The sequence below is a fragment of the Papilio xuthus genome, unplaced genomic scaffold (genome assembly GCF_000836235.2).
Source record: "Papilio xuthus unplaced genomic scaffold, Pxut_1.1 DF827714.1, whole genome shotgun sequence".
In the NCBI taxonomy this organism is placed as follows: domain Eukaryota; kingdom Metazoa; phylum Arthropoda; class Insecta; order Lepidoptera; family Papilionidae; genus Papilio; species Papilio xuthus.
Window position 1 is genome coordinate 5,693,146 of NW_013530935.1, and position 23,736 is coordinate 5,716,881.

At 32.8% G+C, this 23,736-nt stretch overlaps 1 protein-coding gene across 1 annotated transcript; it reads right to left on the reverse strand.

Annotated features, from left to right (window-relative positions):
* Nucleotides 1–8,998: 8,998 nt before the first annotated feature.
* LOC106116610 (uncharacterized) lies at nucleotides 8,999–10,522 on the reverse strand. Its single transcript, XM_013310493.1, has 2 exons — nucleotides 10,484–10,522; nucleotides 8,999–10,379 (listed from the first exon to the last, which is right to left on the reverse strand). The coding sequence occupies exon 2, from the start codon at nucleotides 10,369–10,371 to the stop codon at nucleotides 9,073–9,075; it is 1,299 nt and encodes a 432-aa protein (XP_013165947.1). The 5' UTR covers nucleotides 10,372–10,379; nucleotides 10,484–10,522; the 3' UTR covers nucleotides 8,999–9,072.
* Nucleotides 10,523–23,736: the final 13,214 nt, after the last annotated feature.

The window sequence follows — 23,736 nt, forward strand, 5'->3', positions numbered from 1 at the left end:
TGAAATAACGGTTCTTGATACGTGACAGAAAGAATGTTGCTCTATTTAAAAAAGTCAAAATGTCAACGGACAATGGTGTTGCTAGTTTATAGCTTGTAAATCAAAACCCTCATAAATCTAATGGTATTCATTTTAATTTTATGATGGGAAATGTTGACGAGAATAGTTTTTTTTATATTTTCTTTAGAAATGTACTTATAATTACTAGGGTACAATATAAGAGACACAAACGACGACTAGGTTATTCGAGTACTAAAATGTATAAATTATTCTATAGGATAGATTTTTGGTGTGAAGTGTGTATGTCCTGTGACGAATATCATGAGAATGTTTAGATGGAAGGATGGATGTTAGTAAGAAGGTATATCCTGACCGACTGCATGGATCTCGCTGAAATTTGGTATACATATAGAACATAGTCTGGAAGAACTAACAGAGTTTTTCTTTTCAAATTCGCGTGGATTCGTGGGCGAAATCTAGTAAATTATAAATATCAATATGTGTCCTTTTTAAGTAATATTGAAGCTTATTTATATACGGTATTACTCTAAATATCAAATAGTTTTTTTTTTCTGGCAATCAAAATAATCAAATGATATTCTGGTCAAATTTACGACAATGTCATTTCTCTTCATGCTACCTACAACTCATTGCTGATAGAGTGGGATTGGACTGTCCAGTGCTGGCCATGTGGACACGTCTGCATGAATCTGAAGAGTTTTGTTTTATTTTGTGTTTTTGCATTTTTATTTTTGTGTCTGAATTTTAAATTTGTATTTTTTGCTTTGTATGTCCCTTGTGTCTGAATAAAAAGATTTATTATTATTATTATTATTTCATTATGAAATGTTTTTAAAGTACCAAAACATGATTAAATAACAAATAATACATCCTAGTTTACATTCAACGGTCAATTTGTCGTACTCTAATGTATAGGTATTTATATTTTTAATTCTCTTCCTTTGTCGTGAGAGTTTGTCGATCGCTGGGTGACTCATCGGCGCTGGCGCATGCCTATACAGGATGAATACGGGGACTCATGGTTACTATCGATTATTAATTAATTTATTAATAATAACCAAATATAAGCAATTAATACATGTACATACATTACAATACATTACTAATAAGATTCTTCTACTATTATGTGTTAAAATACTTTAAAATTTATAATAAGTTACAAAAAAAAGAAGTACTCTCTAGTCTCTGTTTTTTATTTATGAAATGTATGGTTTATTTCTTGTACAAATAGTAGAAAATAATACTTAAATAATAGCATCTTGCATTAACAATTAACTAATTTAATTCAGTTTAAATATTGAATCAGTAAAACTTGTTTTATCTCTACTTCGCTAATACAGAACAAACACCATGGTACGTCTTTACGATTCACAAACACAATACTGTGGATTGTCACTGTCTAGTCTAGACAATGTACCAGACGCCATAGATTGGTTTGGCTTGCAATGCACTTCTCATCAAAATTGCATGAACTTACCTATGTATATACTGCACTTGACTAATTGAACTCCTATATTTAAAGTTTTCTTGTAGTGAATTCAAATTTTTCAAGCTAAAAAAAATCTTTTAAAATTTCAAAGTACTTTGCCAATAATAATAATGAACAAGTAAATTTAACGTTTACATAAATTATTTTATAGACAAGCGATTTAAAAAAAACACTTCTGTAATTTAATGAATTTTGGTATAATTTGACATTAATAAAGTAGTATGAAAATCAATAAATAATGACAAAAGGAGGTTCAATAAATTAAATATATCACTATCTCAAAGGCCGGCAACGAATCTGCGGTTCCTCTGGTATTGCTGATGTCCATGGGCATTGTTGAACACCTCGGTGCGGCCGCTGCTCGCAAAAAAATAACCAATAATAATTTTAAAAAAACACACTGTAACCACTGCCACGCTAAATACCGTCAGTTTCGCATAGTAACACTATGCATGACTCATATGTATATTTTGAAACATGCTGTATAACATCTGATGCAACAGATAACGCGAGTACACACCGGCGTTAGCTTTTTTCCACCGGTGCCTATTCGTACCAACCGTTCTACTTTGCGACCGTATGACTCATTCGTCGGGATGAAACGGAAATGTATAGATGCGTATTGAATTTTAATTTTTAAATTTTATTACAATACCTTGATTTTTTAATGTGAGTCACTAGTTTTTATGTCGATGAAGACTATGGAATTATAATATGTATTTATTTTATATACTAAATAATTGTAAAAAAATCATGAACTATTTTATTCGTTAATTATTTTTCACCTAATTGTTTTCATATTATCACATTGAATAATATATTCGATATTACATTTATTTTAAAATCTTTTATAAATTAAGAAATATTCTTTAAATATTATCTTGCATCTAAGTTATACTAATTACATGTTTTAAGTTTTTAATACAAAAGACTTAAACGCAGTCACAGTACTTTTTAATATTACAAGTTTACTCTATACCATTCTCTATTCTTCCGCTCTGTTGACCAAACCCGAGACGATGTCTTCAAACATATTTTTTTATTTGTCTGTTTGACGCCGAAAATATTTAACTCCTAAACGATTCAAATTATAATTAGGAACTTTTGAATAGTTCACATCAACTTCGCGCCTATATCAATTTAAAATATTATGTTTAAAACATAATAAACTCTATGTCTATTATGTTAAAGGTTCTAATGAATTTGTTAAGTAAGTTTGTACACTGGATTGACTTGTGGTTGACCCTACAATGTTAATAGGGTCCAAATGACCAATATTAATCTTAAAATGTCTCCTATTGTAACCGAATGATTGCCTATACTGTGCTATGATTTCTTTAATGTTTATTAACTGTTTAGACTACAGGCTGCAGCGGGGATGACTTTTCAAATACACGGCTTTGACAATGATGAATTAGATTTAATTATAGTTTTTTTATAACCTCTAGATGGTTTTTGTACTTTGTGGTAGGTCTATTGGGAACGGAAACTTGTCTCTTTTTGTTTGTCAAAATTTTTGTCGTTTATAACTTAAGCAGTGATGCCTAAAGCTTTCACTAAGACCGTGTTTCTGAGACCAAACCACCTGTTATATTTTTTGTGAAAAAAGAAACACAGGGATGACGATATTTTCAATAGAGAGATTTTAGTGTCAGAAACCCACGGTAAGAAACGTTTAAAACTGCGAATACAACTATACTAATTAGGTGAAATACTAAATTCAGTAAAGATTAATTTTGATTTATATTATCGAGAAATCAGTATGTCTGTTTATTAACCAATTGACAAGACAAAACTGACACAACATTATTTTGAATGTAATTGGAGTTTTAACCACAATTACTTCCAAATATAAACCTAGAGGACTTACCTTTACCTTTTAAAAACCATAAGAACGAAATTTTTTATAAAACACTAGCGGTCGCCCGCGACTCCATCAGCGCGGAATTAAAAAAATAGTAGCTTATTAAGTCGTAATAAGGCTATGTGTTATTCCAGACTATGTTCTATATGTATACCAAATTATATCGATATCCGTTCAGCCGTTCTGGAGATACCTTCAAACAAACATCCATCCAACCATCCATCTAAACATTCGCATTAATGTAATCAGTAAGATTAAAATAGTAATAGATTTTTTATAGTAAAACTCAAGTCCTGTACTTCAAGCCATCGAAAGTTTGTATAATATCGAACTGTCATTCACCTGGACAAATGCAATATACCTTTATTACTTCATCTGTAAAGTTGTGCGATATGCAGAACTACGTCACTACATTGGACGATATCCACCGCTTTCATTAATTCAATGGTGAAACTTTGAATTTAATCAGTCAGTAACTTCGTTTGGTAACGTTGATTAGTTCTGACCAGTTTTAAACTAATCATGATAAGTTAAACATTGTTTTGTATTCGTATATTAGTGGCAAAGACTCGAGGGATTGGACCCAATAAGTTTTCATCTTCCTTGATTTTTTAAAACATTTTTTTTAATTATGTTTTTATGGCTTGCATTAAATATAATATCATCATCAGCTCACTATACGTCCCCACCGAGGGGCTTGGCGCCTACCCTAAGTTAAGGATGATTAGGCCATAGTCAACCACCACGCTGTCCAAGTGCGGGTTGATTGACTTCACACATATCTTTGAATTTCTTCTCAGATATATGCAGGTTGCATCACGATAATTTCCTTAACCGTAAGAACGGCAGAAAATATACATATGTAAATCGGAAATGGAAAAACACATTGGTACATGGCGGGATTCGAACCCAGGGCCTGCAGATTGCAAGTCAAGTGCTTGACCCCTGAGCCAGCGACGCTTATTTAACCAAAACATAATATAGCTATATTTAAAAAGTTGTCATTATCTTACTAATATTATAAATGCGAATGTTTAGATAGATGGATAGATGTTTGTTTGAAGGTATCTCTAGAACGGCAGCATGGATATCGTTGAAATTTGGCATAAATGTAGAAGATAGTCTGGAAGAACACATAGGTTACTAATTAAGTTCTATTTTTAATTCCGCGCGGACAGAGCCGCGAACGACAGCTAATTGTTAATATCAGTTGAACTGTGCTATGACGGTATTTCTTGCGTTTATTACAATCTCAATTAGTTGACTACGTGTTCTTCCAGACTTTGTGTGCCAAATTTAATTAAGATCCGTTGAGCTGATCCAGAGATACCTTGTAACTAACATCCATGCAAACTTTCGCATTTATAATATTAGTAAGAGGTTTTTTTTAAGTTTAATATTATTTGCAATTTATAGCTAATTAAATAAGAATAAAGAGTTATAAAATATCCTTCATAACAACAACGGTCAGGTTCTGTTAATTACACAGTAATAAGACAAAGGGCAGCCAATTTTATGACACAATGAAATATTTGAGACCAAATTAATTATTTTGTATTTTGGACCCGAGTCTTTATTGAACAAAAAGCCACCTCGAAAGTTTTAATGTTACCACCCCACTTGTGGTCAACTGTTTGAAATATTTTCAATTATACGAGAGTTTTCCGACCACGAGAGGTGCCTCTTTATTCAAAGCATTTACCTTTGCCAATTTTAAACATAAAAGGTTACATAAACTACCCTTAAAAATTGTACGACGTAACATTAGAAAGAAATAATGACACTTATGTTTTTATAAATGTCTAATATATTATTATAGGTGCGCAACTAAGTTCTCCTGTTTGTCAGTAGATGGCTCTAGCAGTAAGAGCTGGTCGATTTTGACATATCCAAAACGTCATGAACCAAGCTTAGACATATGGTAAACAAACCGTTGCGACACATGAGTGATTTTGTTTTCGCATTATATACTTCTGGTCAAGTAAAAATGTCGAATTTCGTGCCAAACAATTGTCATTTGCGGGAAGTGTTGATTTTCTTTTTTCATTTGAAAAAAACGGCAGCGAGAGCTTCAAGAAGTGTACGGAAACGCTGCTCTAAGCGAAACAACATCCATGCCAAATTTCATCGTGATCCGTTAAGACTTTCTGGAGATACCTTCATACAAATATCCATCCATCTAAATATTCGCATTTATAATATTAGTAAGAAGTAAAATTAAATAATATGTAGTATTTAAATTTATATAACATGTATAGTTTTTGTAATCATTCCTAAACAGCTTTGACTTTTTGCTAGATTATGCATGACGTAGAGCAAGACAATAGTCGAATGGCTTCGAACCCACGACTACTGAGTCAGTATACTCTACCATTAGCTTATTGACAATTCAAACTTTAAATTAAAAACATAGAAATAAGGAATATTATATTAAGAGTAAAAGAATACAGACCAAAAGTCTGTAGATGTCGTTTCTTGTAAAAAAAAAACTTAAAAATAACGATATTTTAGTATTATTTAAATACTAATTAGTTGATACAAAATAAACTTTAATTAATTATCATCAAAACTACTATAAATAACGAATTTAGTTCGATAGTATACCATATTGGAAGCACTTGTTGTAATATTTAATCAGGATTGCTAAACAAGTACCATTTTGTCGTACTATGATATGTTTGATTAGAAATCGAATACTGTTACCCCCTTTTAAGCATTGATAGCTTGATGGTTGTTTTACCTAACAGATATATTACATGGTACATTTTAAAAGTTATTTTTTGACGATTTAAGTAAATTGTCGCAACTGTCTTCTTTCTAAATAAGTAACCTTAAAAAGAAATTATTAGTAGCCTATGTGTTCTTCCAGGCTATGTTCTATATCAGTGCCAAATTTTATCGAGATTCGTTAAGCCGTTCTGGAGATACCTTCAAACAAATATCTATCCATCCATCCAAACATTCGCATTTATAATATTAGTAAAATATTTTTAATATATTCAATTTTAATCAAACTTTAGTCTTACTAATATTATAAAAACGAATGTCTTTATGGATGGATGGATATTTGTTGGAAGGTATCTCCGGAACAGCCAAACAAATCTCGGAGAAATTTGGCACAGATGTAGAACATAGTCTGGAAGAACACATAGATAACTAATAAAGTTTTTTTTTTATTTCGGACGAAGTCGCGGGCAACAACTAGTAATTTATAAAGCTTACACTTTTAAATTAGTAATGTTATAATAAAATTAAAATTCGTAATATATTAATTTTATGCAAATTTTCGCTTTCAACGTTTGTATGTTCATTGTCTGTCAAATGAGTCATACTCTCTAATTACTCCCATTGGTATAATATAAGCGTGATGATTCACTATCTATAAAAACTGTTTCGTCAGGGTGTGGTCAGTTAATTATTCTTACAAAAGTAATCTATGATTTTTATTCATTAAAAATCGATTTATATATAATATTAAACATATAAGTTAGAGCGTCGGTGGCGCAGTGGTTTAGCACTTGACTTGCAATCTGCAGGTCCTGAGTTCGAATCCCGCCATGTACCAATGTGTTTTTCGATTTCTGATTTACATATGTACATTTATCCGACGTTCTTACGGCGAAGGAAAACATCGTGATGCAATCTACATATATCTGAAAAGAAATTAAAAGATATGTGTGAAGTCACAACCAACCCGCACTTGGCCAGCGTGGTTGAATATGGCCTAATCACCCTTAACTTAGGGTAGGCTCCGAGCCCCTCGGTGGGGACGTATAGAGAGCTGACGATGATGATATAAGTTAAAAATATATATATTAATTTGCTCTGTTTATTGATTCACTAAGGTAAGGGTTTTTATTGACTTGCTGTCACCCGCGACTCCATCCGCGTGGAATTAGAAATATATATTAGTAGCCTATGTGTTCTTCAAGACTATGCTCCACGTGTGTGCAAAATTTCATCATTCATCCATCTACACATTCGCATTTATAATATTAGTAAGATATTTTGTATTTCCGTATTAATTTTTAATTAAGAGTCGGATACTAAACGTAATATTTGCTTATCATCTTCTGACAGGCGTCTTGAAACTTCAATGTTTCGGATCTTAAAACATATGTAACATAATGTTCAAAAATGCATGTTTTGTGTAACTTACTAAGATCTATTTTTACAGGTCGCTGAATTTAACTATTTTATTGTACATTTTGCAATCCTATTCTAATAGAGATGTTTGTGTTATTTTAACAATATATCTGTATTGCATATAGGTTAGTAAATTAAAGCGTCAATAGCCTAATGGTTAAGGGTACGGATTTTCGATCACGAGGTTGGCGGTTCGAATCCCGCCATTCGACTATTGTCGTAAACCATATCCTAGCACAAGCCTAGAGCTTAGTTGGAATGATAAAAGAAATATTAGTAAATTTACAAAAAAAATCTGCTAATATTTATTTTATAAAAAAAATATGTACTCTATTCCTCATCATAATAGACTTGGTAATTGTTCAGAATAGATATATTATGTTATGGATTTATTTGTATAACTCTACCTAATCTATGCAATTTTGTTTCTCAATTATGCATTGCCTTAGATAAGGGTTTTAATTCGTATTTATAATATTAGTAATTATAGAGCACCACCGGCTGCGGAATCTCATGATTCAAACAACCAGTGGTCAGGGCTGCAGAAACAGGAACCTTCTCAGGATGCGCGCAGTTTCTAGGATAACTGACTTTTGTATCGGGCCCTTAATCCAACTGTTTAGCGAGAGCTTCTGGAGATGTTGGTCGAAGCTCTTCGCTATTAGTCCATTCACCGATACGACTATCGGAATAATGGTAGGAATATTAGTAACATTATTAATAAAAGTAATGTTCGAATTTATGTCGCCAAAGTGTGTGGCAGTGTCGTAGTGGTCTTAAACGAACTTACCTCATTGGTCAAAGACTTAAGAGCGGTATTAAGAGCACTTAAAGGCAACTAGCGTATGTGCCTAGATATATGAATATGGATGAGGTGAGATTGGATTGTTGTTATTATGATACTGCAAAAGTGAAACGAAGACATACAACAGTCATTGATTGAAAGTTCACATAAAACAAAACATTTTTTCAATACAATGCCATCCTTTTAAATGATGTCCTGATTACGACCTTATTCACGCTCACGGGGCGTAACACGTAAATTGAGGGCGTCAAAATTACACTAATAATTACAACGATTTAGTACAAAATGCAACATATTTTCTGCAGTTAATACCTTCCTTATGGTTTAAGAAATAAAGTTTAAATTTGTGTTTTGTTTGGTGTAAGTAAGATTGTATTTGACAAGATATGTGTGCCAAGAGAACAGAGACTTGGCCGTGTTAAATATCGCAAATTATGATCACTTCGAGGAAATCTCCTTTTCACTGATTGCGTTTTGTTACTTTTTTTGCGAACCGTACCAAAATTCATTAATTGATCGTAATAATACAACATTATTTTTGTTACCAGTAGTTAGCGTCCTAGCGAGGTAAAGCCTTTCTTGAAAATCGTGCCTGAAAATCCTATAAATGGTGTGCGATTGTTACTATCAAGCGTCTTACTCGCCCCCTTGTTATATAATAAAACTGATTTTAGTTAAATTTCAATTAATATTGTACGCACTTTAAGTAAGTTAAAATAGAGACGAGGTATATCTTCTGGTTTTAATTTAATAATACTCTTTAGGACAAGGCTTTTTACATGGTTTGTAACTGCCTTCAGTACATAGATACGATCTTACTTTTTTAGCCAACGGACAATCTAATCTACCACAAGGTCCGTGAACATCTCTCTTATTTACAAATTGACCGTGTTGGTATTTCCCTTTTACAGTTTGACCGTGAATGAACTGATGTTGACTGCCGCGGTACTCCATTCGTTTGGGACAATTTGTTCCCCCACATGGACCCTTGGGGAAACCCATTGCTAGGATTGTCAGCTCACTAGAAGTAAATGGTGCGGTATACTCTTCGTAGACTGTCGGTTCTTCTACCGGACGTATTGGCTCTTTACTTATATCAGGTGCACCGAAAAAGTATGCTACAGGTGGCAAAGCATCAATAGTAGTTCCTTCCCAGTGCCTTACAACTTCTAAATCTTTAAGCTTCAATTCATCATTAAGATATTTACGTCCAGGTATCCGTTCCATTTCCGGTAAAGCAACGAAATAACTTATCACATTGTTACCCATACATGTCAAACGAATATAGAATTCTATTTCACCAGAAGGTTTCAAATCCTCCTCACATTGTAAATACCTCGTTAGTTCTATTGTATTGCTTATCATTTCTGTTTTTGATGTATCTCTAAATTCCCCTTTATCCATGTTCACGGGGTTTAGTTCTGCCGATCTTTTTAGACATTCAAAGAAAGACTCGTGCCAATCGACTTTGCAAAACCCAATACAATTAAATTCTTGGTCTCTATTCCATACTGTTATATAAATAGGAGTTTGACTAAGAACTTCCTCGAGTTTTGATGGTCGCGATAAAAACATAACAGAATTACCCACACCGAAGTATGGTGGTTGAGGCAAAGGGTCTGAAGGTAAAACAATTTTTACCGGAGCAGCGCCTTTTTTACCTTTCTTTGGTTTTTTAGGTTTCGCTTTTTTACCTTTTTTATCAGGCGGCGCTGGTGGTGGAGGAGGAATAAAGTTATCGTGCGCTACATAAAAGTCAAATAACGGTAAACAATTCATTTGCAGTGTGCATGTTTGCATAAATTTCATTTCTTCTTCAGATGGCTTAGGTGGTTCTTTCCCCTTTTTTCCTTTGCCTTTTTTCCCGGCAGGTTTTCCTTTACCTTTACCTTTACCTTTCGCAGCTGCTTCTGCTGCGGCTAATGCTTCTGCTTCTCTCCTTCGTTCTTCTTCTTCCAGTTTTAGCTCATATTCGTCCTTCTGTGGTGGTTCGACTTTTAATATAATTTTTTTTACGAAAACTTCTATCATGAAAATTTGTTCCATTGTTTTACCTGAAGAAGTATGAATTAATTATGATATTTATATTAACACTAAAAATGGGTTTTTATCAATTGCGTCCTAGTCATCTTTTTTATGAATTGGTGTATTTACTTACGTAATTAACTTCTTTCTTTTTTTCTTAAATATGAATATGTAATTTTTAAGTATCATTTGAAGAAATTTTCCTATTTTTTCATTTTGTTTCCATACTTTTAATTTGGTCCGCTTTTATCAATGCATTTTGATTTATTTACAGTGTTGAATTTTGATGACATTGACACAATGACCTAATAGATTTCTGAACAGAATGACATATGTCTAATATATTTATTCATCTGTCAGCAATTATAATCGAAGAGTATACATATTATATTTGCAAGGCTAAAAATAAATATATGTACAATAATCTAGCTGTCGCCCACGACTTTGTTCGCGCAGAAAAAATAAATAATAAGTAGCCTATGTGTTCTTCCAGACTATGTTCTACATCTATGTCAAATTTCAGCGAGATCCATGCAGCTGTTCCGGAGATATCTTCAAACAAACATCCATCCATCCATCTAAACATTCGCATTTATAATATTAGTAAGACAAAACAATTCGTGCAAGATAATACTTGATCTTTTTAAAGAGCAAATTACACTTTCTAAAGTTCGGAAACACATTCTCAAGATATGGGCTACAAAACTGCTGGTGTTACGAATTACATATTCGCTAAAGTTCAAGTTCATTTACTTATTTGAGATTATTTGCTTCAAATATAAAAGAAAATCAGTTTAACAAAATTATAATCTTTGACAATAATCAACAACGGCACAGGAATAAAAAGCAAACAAAACAAAACATTGAGGCGTAGTTGAGTTCAAGCGACGGGGTCACGTTTACGCACGCGGACAGCGTATACGCGAGGGAGAGCGAGGGGATCGGGGGACTGTAGGAGGCGGAGAGGGGGCATGCGCCTGCGCAGCCGCGCTACGCTGTCACGGACTAAGTAACCGTAAGATGCATTCGTATAATTTGCTTTACTTACTGTCCGTCAGTGCATTTCTTGAGCAGAAACATGGTCTTTAGACAGAATTATTAGGAAGGAAATACAAATTTCAAAATAGTATTAAAAACAATTACGTGAGAAGTAAATTATAGATAAAGTTACAGATTAAAGTGATTTCAGAGATTCATGACAATGGAATTATAATAACATTTAGGTACTCAATAGCTACTAGAGACGAGGAAGAAGATTTAAGGGGATTTTATAGTCTGGTTTAGGTTTTTTGTTAATATTTTAGATTTTAGAATACCAATTAACATGAACAGTTCTCCCTATCTTGCTTAAACGGTGATATATAAATTTTGAATTGCGTACACGTCACGTGTTTCGCAGTCCACTGCACTTAATATGCGGGTTATGAATTATTCAAAAACTAAATCTATACTCTTTTATGATTACTATCTAAGTACATATAGAAATTACAACTTTATGACAAAGAATAGAAGTAATACGTAGTACAGTCATGCGAAAAATGCATACAAACATATTATAATTATTTAATTTTGCCTACGATAAACGTTATAATTCGGTCAATAAAGATCAGTTACAAACAACGTTTACCTTAATTCTAAAAATATTCAGTTGAAATATAAACGTTGTTAACGATGTCAATAAACTTTTAAAATTATAAAACAGTATATAAATGTCATTATCATAATAAAATCAAGGTGTCTAATAAAAAAGGTTGTTATAAAATAAAATTTTCCGTTTGGACTGACGATCGATAGCGTAGGGCGTGTGCGGTGCGGGGAAGCGCGGGGAGTGCGGGGGAGGGCGCACAACCGGTAGCGAGCGCATCGCGCAGCTGCGCCTGCGCAGGTTAAGGTCGCGGCTATACTAACAGCGTAATTTATTTATTGACTTTATTTGTTTTAAGAAACGAATGTATTATGAAGTGAATACAATTATAACTCCAAGAATTGCTGTTAAATCTTTATGGATTAAGTAAAGAAAATAAAACACAATAGATTATAATTGCTCTTTTTTATTTGGTTGTATTTAGAGTTCCTTGACTATACGAATAAGCATGTTTTTTACATTCCCTCTATAGTTATCGTTGGAAAAAGCAAATACTACAAAACCTATTAAATATGATTACTAAACGAAAACTGAAATAAATTCAATAGTTTCCTTGTTCAATTCTATGAGCAGTATCAAATGTTGATTCATTTCTGTAACATGATAAGTTTAAAGTAAGGTTTGAATGACTCAAATACTCGTTACTACATTTCTATTTTGTAGTAAATGCAATGTGTCACACTTATCGCTAGGAAACTTTGAATATTTTATAAAACTATACGACAATTCGAACGGTACTACGAATTGTAATTTTTAAATTACTTTCGTGGAGGTGTAATAGAGAAGCAATTGCATACTTTGTTTATGTTAGTAAGTTTGAAAAAAAAAAGAAAATTACTGTAAACACACCCTAACTAATCTTATTGTAATAAATAGGTACATCGAAATGAGGCGATGGTAAGACTCTAATGCCTTTGTGCTGATAGGTGTAGCGTTTCTATAAAATACTGTCTATCCATTTTATAGCTCACTAGCTGTCGCCCGCGACTCCGTCCGCGCGGGATTAAAAATAGACGTTGGCCGATTCAAAGACCTACTCAATATGCTCACAAAATTTCATGAGAATCGGTCAAGCCGTTCGGAGGAGAATGGGAACGAAAATTGTGCTAGAGATTTTTATAAATAAGATAAGGGAGAATGCTTTACAAATATTAAATACAAATAAGATAAGTAAAGAAAATTAATGTATTTTCGGATATGTTTACTTGACTAGCCGTCGGCCGTGAATCCGTCTGCGCGGAAATAAAAAAAAACTTAATATGTGCCTATGTGTTCTTGTTTGTTTTTTATTATGTAGTGTTCTTCCAGACTATGTTCCACATGTATGTCGAATTTCATCGACAACCGTCCAGCGGTTCTGGAGGTCCAGCCATCGGTCTTAACTTTCGCATTTGTAATATTAGATTATGCATAAAATACAGCGATGTAGGTGAAAAGTACATTTAATTTGAAATAATAAAAAAAAATTCGAGCGCTAATTTTAAAGATTAATATAAGGAGTCCCAAAATGGATCTATAGCCTTCTAAATCGTTCGATATTTCAGGTTTTTCGTATACTATTGTGATCTGTACATTGATTAAACATAATACTTAAAATACTTTAAGTAAACCAAAGTGTTTTGATATTATTCATATTAATTATGGGATTTGACCGTTTAGTAAAAAAATCTTGAGTTATTTTTACACGTAACTTTTTTAATATAATGATCGAATACAAGTTTGTAATTGGAAGAAAAAAGTTTCCTACGTGTTGTGGAACTATTTAATATCCTCATCAATTTCAATTCCCAGTTTCGTTCCCTGCGGTGGAAAAGTTTAAAATTTAAAAGAAAAACGTTGTTGTAAAGTTAGAAAGAGAAACGATAAGTGTCATTATCGAAAAAAAGTGTAGCTTCAAAATTGTGTGATATTTAAACACAAATACATTTATAATGATCTACATTTCTTTGTTTTGTAAATTATAGTAGACTTTTTAGGACATTGTTACAGGAATTTAGAAAAACAGCTTAAACCGAGGCCTAGGATTACTCCCCTTTACGTAAATTGACGGAGGAGGGGACGGGAATAATTCTCTTTCTTGTGCTTCAGATCTTCAGTCGAAAAGGGGCAATGCAACTGCAATAGCGGATGACTGTGTGTAGCGGTTGTTTCGCTATTTCGGCGAATTCAGCTGACTCTGCTGGTGAACCACCTTATACAACTATAGTTTTTAAAATGTAATTTTGTGAATATGTCCTTAAAGAAAATTGCTGATTTTTCCATAACAGATATTACTTAAGTTTTTTTACTTCTATACATACTATTGACATTGAGTTTTATCGCACAGATCAACACAGAGTTAACAAATCTCCCCCAACACAGGTGGCGCTGTTTTCACAGACTACCCGGCCAATGTTTGCGCTTCAATTAAAACAAGGAATAATAAACACGAGTTGGTCATTTACGTTGGCTGTAGTTGGTTTTGAACTTAACGATTTTGTGGTATAAGTTAAAATCGATAAGCGTTTTTAAATTAAAAAGCTAAGTTATATTAAATGAGTGTGAAGTCGTAAGGAATAATCTAAAAGTTTTTGTTTAAGAAGTCTTAGTGTTTTTTAATTTAAAATTATTGAAAGAAATAGACGCAATTGGTTTGGTACACCAGAAAAGTTTCATAAGGAAGTTTTTGCAATTATTAAAGCTCCTTGATACATTATTATAGAAGAATAAAGCTTGCCACCAACCACAAATTTAGTATCTTAATAATTAAAATAAAAAAAATATTAAATTGAGCAATTATCCATCAAGGCTAAAATTAATTGAATTTTGACGCTGCCGATTATGACTTGGACCAAACAACAAGGATTACAGAAAATTTATTGGATCTGATTGAAAATATTGTCGGTGGGTTCATTTTATGTGCTTTCTTAAATTACGTTCATGTTTACTGATGGCAAATTATACTTAACATAAATCTTGAAGATGAGGACAAGACTATTCTTAAATAACGACGTTAAATCACAAAAAAGACGTAGATTTATTAAGATGAGTGTTAACGAGGCTTGATAAAGAGAGCATCGAACGTGTTATATTTTGAAGCAAATCATTTCTTAATTGAGATATTTGAACAAATATACTCTACAATTTACTTTAGCCGAGTTCAAAAAGAAGGTTATCAATTCCTAGGTACTAACTTAAATAGGTCTAAGACATCTCAGATATAAAATGTCACTAATTTACCAAAGACACCGACTCCGAAATAACAATCATAGTAAAATATAGACATAATACAAGAAAGAAAAGAAATTTCTTACTTTTGAGTACATTATTTTTGGTGGATTTTTGTTTTAGAATTTTTTTTTTTAGAAATTTTTATGAAGTCGTCTTTCTTTTTTTTCTATCGTTTATTGTAAAAACAATTTCCTGTGTTTTAAATGTGCTTTTTCATTGATTTTATTTTTGATACGGAACGTTAAATTCATAAATTTTAACATCGTAATTAAAAACACTACTTAATATGCTAATAACAATGCGTGGAACGTTTTTGACATCAAAATGCTAATATCATTTTGCACAAGCTAAAGCATCACGTATAAACTCCATCGTAATTGATTTAAGTCCAAAATACATTAACTAAACTGTCCTAGCCAGTAATAACAGTCAGTGTTTAGTCTGAAAACACCTTAGGTCTAAAACAAACTGTGGCGTACAAATATTTGATTCGAGGCGCCAATGCGAACTTGCGATGGCTTTAATTGACAATAGAAAGGTTATATTGCCCGATAGTTTAGAAGTTCTGTATACACATTGAGTTAATAATAATTTCAGTTAGTTGATTGCTATATAAGGAAGGAATTGGCTTTTTTTATAGAGACTATTACATATTAAAATAACTACAACTACAAAAGATTCCTTGGACGCCTGTATGCATCAAAGTTAATTGTATAAAACGAATCTTAATAATATTATAAATGAGAATGTTTAGATGGGTGGTAGCATATTTGCTAGAAGGTAGCTCCAGAAGTGCTTAACAGATATCGATACAGGCATACATAGAAAATACTGTGGAAGTACACAGAGGCTACTTACTAAGTTTTTTTTTAATTCTGCGAATCGGTAGTCGCGGGCGTAGGATGGGTAGTGGAAGTGGACTTTCCGGATGAGAGGATGCATGGAAAGGGAAAATATTTTCTCTCCGGACATCCTCCGTCGATTAAAGGTAGGCAACGCATATGCAATTACGTATGTCTATGGGCAACGGTCACTTCGCTATTTCAGCGATTTCAGGTGGCCGATCCCTCGTTTGCCACCTTATGATATAAAAAAGTTAGTAAAAATTTATGTTGTCCTATAGAAACCACCTATGATGGTTTCAGAGTGATTAAATTACAAAATGAGAAACTATTTTTTTTTTTGCATTTTTAAAACCACACTGAAATCCACTAAATGCATGAAAATTCGAAGCTTACTTAAGCCACGACCTCTTTCACTCTATCAAAGCGACCATAACAAAAGACGTCTGTTTTAGTTTGCACGAAACTAATTGGTTATGCAAAATTTGAGTGGCCCATCCAAGTCCCGGCCAGATAGGATGAAGATCAACGTAAACATGGCGCCGACGACAAAATAATTGGAGCCCGTCGGATGAATTTTATTCACAAGTGGCCTTTGTCTCATAATCTGGATAAGCGTTAGGTTTTGTTAATTTTTTTTCGGGCAAAAGTGGTCGCTTGTAAAATTTACCTTAGTTACAGACTTATGAGGGTCATTAAATATTTTGAAGTGGAATTATTGTTTAAAAACATTATGAAAATACAAATAAGATACCACAGAGACACCGTTATTTTATAGACAGAAAAAGTAAACTAACTAGTTGGAGTATAAATCAGACTAAATTATCATAGCTCACTAGCGCCCCCCAGATAATCTCAAAATAGTGTCACAAGATCCTTGTCGTAATACAGCTATCATGTCAGTTTTCTTGTGTGATTTTCTATTAGGTTGTACATATTTTCTGACATAACTAATCGCGATGGTGGCGCCCCTTACCGACCCAAACCTCTGGTTATTTTCTTCTTTATCAATAATATTTTTTATACAGTAGAAAAAAATCTTATCAACTATGATACTGTGACGTCACGCTACATCTATAGCGTCCGTTTGTCCGTCATTTTTTTACGTTTATATATTTTTTGTTAAAAACCCATAGAGTTGTAAAAATAAATGAGGCTTCGCAAACGTTGGGGTGAGGACAATAGTTGGGTCATTATACTCGGCCATTTGAAGCGACTTCGATCGCAGGGGAGGCCGGGGTCGTGGCGAACAACCTGACAATGAATGACGGATTAAAAACTCGCAGATTTAATGTAAAGAAATATAGAATTTTTCAAACAGTTTTTCAACACAAGGTGGAAACAATCCATCGGCCATTTACATAGCTAATGTTTTGACTAACCTTTATCTAAAGTAAAAGGTTGTCCAGAAAAAAGATATTTTTTCCTCCCCTGTACCTTAACCTGTCAAATAATAAGTTGAAAAGAAACATGTGAGTTATTATAAATAATTTAGTTGTGTGAAATAGGACTATTCCATGTAAGGAATTAATTTGAAACGACGTAATATAAATACAAAATTATTTATGTGCTATAACAGTTTTTATAATTTCTTTTGCTGAGAATATATGAAAGAAAAATACTTTCAAATTATTTCCCTATCAGCTAACAAGGGCGACGCTTTTCACATTATGTCGTACTTGTATCGTTACATTAATTTTAACGATAAAGCCTGAATTCCTGTTTGCCACTTTAAAAAAGGGGACGCCAAAAGGCCTATTCAGATGTGGTTGCTATAAAAATGTGAACGAAAAATTTCTCATTCAAATGTGGAGGGAACGCGTAATTGTTATTTTGAGTGTAGCGACCGATACCACGGATTACAAATTAGATGAAAATATTATTAAATTCCATATATTGACTTTTGAACACAGATATCTTTGTACCCAAAAACAGGTCATAAAAATAGATTTATTTTCTAGAAGACACACTTAATTATATTTATTGGATTATTGAGTTTTGTCGCTTCTTAATATTGTAGACTTATCGTGGGTTCCTGAGACGAAAGTCCAAGTTTCAAACATAGAATGATGTGTTTTATACAAAGATTTTAGTCTCAGAAACCGACGTTTAATCGTTCACATTGTTTTCACTTTAAATGTTATTACACTTTATTGAACTACTTTGAATTACAAAAACAATTGTTTTATTTCCCACTAAAAAGCAGTACTTCAAACCTTTTGATATTACGTTTTTATATACATTCCACCCAGTGTGTCGCGATCTTTCTATTTATTGTAATTGCTATGTTTATTTCGCAGTAATAACGCTTGTACGATTTGACGTTTAAGATGGCGTTTTAGAATTATTTCAGGCAATATGCTTTGCTACGTTACGTAAAGAGCAGATTTTTTCTTTTAGAAATAATTTGTGTAAGCATTCACTGCCAACCGTGGTATTCCACACTGCGGAAATATCGGTTCAAAATAATATCTTTATCTCATACTAGCTGTTGCCCGCGACTTCCCCGCGGAATTAACACAAAGACTTAATTTGTAGATTATGTGTCCTTCCAGGTTATGTTTTACATTTATGCCAAATTTCAGCAAGATTCATGCAGCTGTTCTGAAGATCCCTTCTGTCAAACATCCATCCATCCATCTAAACTTACGCATTTATAATATTAGTATGATTTGACTAATAGAAATTTGGCAGTGGAAACTAACAATAAGAATCTTGTATTAGTTTGGATAAACTATTATTAAATCCTGCAAAATTTTATTATCCACTGTTTTCGATGGTCTACATCTAGTCTTTTTTAGGTAATAAAAACTGTAAGCTAATTACAATTACTAACTTTTAACTATTGTACGTACTCGACCATAACAAGATAATCATCTTAAAAAACACACGGATGTAGCGCGTGTCGTGAAATGAATACATTTTGAGGCAATTAACCATTGCACTAAATAAACAACACATGCCCCTAAACTATATCACATACCTTATTACGTTTGTAACATAGTTCAAATTCGAATAACAATCTTAATTTAGATGATATAGATAAGTTGGTTTAAGAATGAAATACTGAGCTTTTTACAAGCGATTATTATTGGAAACAATGATCGTGGGAAAATTGTAAATATAACGGGGAAAGCAGACGGACAATTGTACTCTGAATCATAATGTTCAAGTGCAAATATGTATGTAGAAATCTTAATTGTTAATAAGAAACAGTTTATATCAACTTTCAAATAAATTATAATGCAACACATCGAGACAGAGTGATTCTTTTTTTAAACCAGAAGGGGGCAAACGAGCAGCAGGAACACCGAGGTGTTCAACGACGTTTATAGACATCAGCAATACCAGAGGAACAGATACGTTGCCGGCCTTCGAGATGGTGATATGCTCGCTTCTTGAAGGACTCTCAGTCGTAGCGGTTTGGAAATACCGCCGAGGACAGACCATTCCACAATGCGTGGTAGAAAGTTTCGCGCAAACCGCACGGTTGTGTATTGCCAGCCATCGAGATGGTGTGGATGGAACCTGGCGGTCTGTTGTGTCGTCCGATGATAAACTCGGAATTCGCTAAAAGAACAAAGTATTAGCTTCAAGTTTACTTACATTATTACTTGGTTAGTTAATTATAATTTGTCCTATTTTACTTCTTACTAATGTTATAGATGCGATTGTTTTGGTAGATAGATAGAAGAATGGATGGATGTTTGTTTGAAGGTATCTCCAGATTAACTGAATGGATCTAGTAGAAATTTGGCATACATTTTTTTTATTTCGCCTTAACGAGGCGCGAGCTACCCATAGACATCCGTAATTGCGTTGCCTTTAATCGACGGAGAAGACGCACAGAAAGAAGATATATCCACTTTCTACGCGTCCAATCCTCCGTCAAATCTATTTTTATAACTACTTTTATTAATCCTAGAGAGCTTTGCCTTTAGCCCCTTCCTCTTACCTTTAGCTTAACTCTAATACTAATACTAAATAAACTGTTTTCGTATCAGAGGAATAAGTTATCAATATTTAAATAGCAATTACTTAGATGGAATCGATCTCGCTTCCGTAGCTGTAAGCTTTAGCAGCGAGCATAAATTAAAGCTCTGCGTAGATTGTCGATAGCATACTCGGAAATTATAACTCAATAAAATACCTAGTATAGAAGTTTCAATAGTAATGTCTATACAGAGATGACATTGAATAGACTGAGGGACTTAGAGACTAACCTAAGTTAGGATTGACTAGGTCATAGTCAACCCAGTCCAGTGCGGGTTGACTTCACTCATATCTTTGAATTTTATCGCAGATATGTGCAGGTTGCATCACGATTTTTTATTCACCATAAGAACATCGGATAAATGTACATATGTAAACGGAAAAAGATATTGATACATGGCTGTATTCGAACCCAAGACCTGCAAATTACAAGTCAAATGCTTAACTACTGAGCCATCGACGCTTTGGCGAAATAAATGCTTACAATTGTATGGATGAATCAAGAGACACTTCAATGTAGGTATACAATGAGTGTTCTTTGTCTTATCGTGAGTTTCTGAGATCAAATTAATCGATTATAACATATTGTTGTCTCAAACATGTCAAAGAAAATGAGAAAGATAAAGATATGTTTTAAACGGGGATTTTGGTTTCAGAAACTCACGGTTTTTTCCTTTGTATTTTCTTATTTATTTTTCATTTACTAATATAATATCTGCTACTATATATTCTAAATAGCATTTAAAATTTATAGATATTTTTTAAATAATACTAGAGTACGGAACATCGCGTGTTCTGGTATGTATGAATCAAAAACGCAATAGGAAGTCTGCTACAATTTTGTCAAACAAATTTAGCTTCTATTACCGAGTTGTAAAGTTCAATTTAAATGCATAACTGTAGTTAGTAATTAAACACAATAAGCGCAAATTCACTCGTTTTTTTCCTGCCTTCATGGCTGGGTCAAGTTCAGACCTGCAGACGATTCAAGCGTGAAGTTCGTATAATTAAGACATAACTGTAAGGAAACAGTTACATATGATCGTATTGTTTCCATTGGTAAAAACAAGCAACAAAAACATAGTCATCCCTGTTACACTCTTAAAAAAAACAGAGACAAGTATATGGTCTTTAAGTCTTTTGACTTTGGAAATTCACAATCAATCATACGGTTGTAAACTAGGCTCATAGTGTTGTGTCTTTGTGATACTAAATCTACACTAAGGACCTCTCTTAGTTACCATTTAATAAGTGCGTCAGTCAATTTTTTGTGCTTGGAAAGGGAAGATATTTTCTTTCTGTGTATCCTCTCCTCCGTCGAATAAAGGTAGGCAACGCATATACAATTGCGTATGTCTATGGGCAGCGGTCACTTCGCTATTTCAGCGATTTCAGGTGGCCGCTCGCTCGTTTGCCACCTTTTGAAATAAAAAAAATATTGCTCGTTTAATATCTATTCAATTTGTTACTGTTATCAGTTTGATTAACAAATTACTTTGACGCATAAATTTGTTAGTGTTCCCTTACCTACATGTTTCTATTGACTTGTTCTAATTATATTGCCAAGGTTCCTTCAGTCTATTGTCTTTGTTTGAAATTAGAACACAGATTAGATATTGCTTAGATATTGTTGGATTTATTGGCAATTATCTGTTGCACGTTCTTAATCATAATTGTTTGATAACAAAGTTGTCTATGCGAATCTATAAAAGCGATAAATTCTATATATTTAAAGTATAAACAAAACACTGATTATTTTGTCTGTATTAATTAATAATCTGCGAATGTTATATTAATATGTATATAAAAGAAAATCGTGTTAGTTACACTATTTATAACTCAAGAACGTCTTTACTTTGGCTGAAATTTGGTGAGGAGGTATGTACATAGCTTAGAGCTAGGAGACGGACATAGGATACTATTCTTTTTTTCGAATTTATGCTTCGAAGAGCTGCTTTTATTTTAACTTACTAATATTGCAAATGTTTAGATGGATGTGATGTGGATGGATGGATGGGTATTTGAAGATATCACTAGAACGGCTGAATGAATCTCTATATATTTTTACTATTTTTTATATAGTGCATTATTTAGAAAAATATTATGTAAGTTAATATGAAATAATACTTTAAAAACTTCTACGAAGAAAGAATTTCAAATAATTTCTGACATTTATAAATCTTCTTAATTTACTCTCTCTTGCTGTTTGATTTATTATTAGTTCCTAAAGGAAACAATATTAAATATGTCATAAACTTTACTTGAATGCCTTTATTCTCTAGAGGTTAAAGATGGCCGCGTTGTAAATCCAATCGGCTTTAAAATCAATCTCCGCATAGAGAAGGAAATACTAACAAATTAAATGTTAATTATTACGTTGTTAAGCTACTGAACGGCTCCCGTGACTACCTTTATGTTTGTTTTTATATATTCACATTTTATTTTAGTTAGTATAAGGGATGCTTAATTAACTGTACAGACAATTATGTAATTCAGTTTGATTAGTAGATAAATAAAAGCATATCTCTTGAGTACTTAGTAAAAATAATAGGTATGTATTGCAAGGAAAGATTCTCTAGTTTTGTACTGAATTTGTAATTTAAACTGTTATTTTTGAAAACTTAAAATGTACTTAATAAAGCTATTATACTCTAATCATTAACTCTGGCAATCATTAAGTGGCTACCCTTTAGGGATGGTTTAGGAGTAGAAATCTACGCTATGGTGCGCCCTTGGCGAGTCACTAGCTATCGTCCGTGACACTGTTCCCAAAAAAAAACGTAATTAGTAAATATACTAATTACGTTTTTTTTTTTACATAAGAATGAGAAGAAGAAGAATAAACATAAGAATGCTTTCCAGACAATGCTCTACATTTATGCCAAATTTCATAGAAATCGGTTAAGCGGTTCTGGAGATACCTACAAACATCCATCCATACATACAAACGTTCACATTTATAATATAAGTAAGATTTATATAATAACAATTGTATTAGTTAACTTATTAAGCGTGGTTGCTTTATCTTTTATATAAAAAAAAAAAACAAAGTTAAAAATGTCATCTTTGTCACCCGAGAGATTTCACCTATTATCCTAAACTCCAAGTCGAATAATAAACTGTCTTTAACTACCAATAAAATATTTAACACCGTTTCGTTACTGAAGAAGCTAGATCATTGGTGATACTCCATGTTTTTGGTACTCAAACAACCATTATGTCTTGACCCGTCACGAGCCCAATGTTTGGTTTAAAATTAACGCCATCTATCGAGTCACGTCATTCGTGAGGGGTCAATTTTAATGGTGCAATATCATGGGATGTTTTTTTATGGTACTATTTTAAAATATGCCGTCTTACGACGCCCCGGCTTTACAATTTATGGTGAACGTAATTTTCGTTGCCCCAAGACAATGGTTTTAATTATACAAAGCGATAACTGTATATGCCATAAAATGTTTAGTGTCTCGTGTTGATTACGTCGTATCGTCTTTCTTTCGGTTAGCGAATTTTACGTGAACGATCAACTGATGGTTTCTGAGACCAGAAACAATGTATAACATATTAACATTTGTCATTCTTTGACTAAATAGAGATAACAATTTTAAACGGCGATTTTGTTCTTACAAACTCTTGTAAAGAACATGAACATATGGAAATATTTTAAATTAAAATATCTAATAATAATAATACATG

Excerpts from the sequence above, each read along its gene's own strand:
- LOC106116610 (XM_013310493.1), bottom strand. The coding sequence starts at position 10,371 with ATGGAACAAATTTTCATGATAGAAGTTTTCGTAAAAAAAATTATATTA.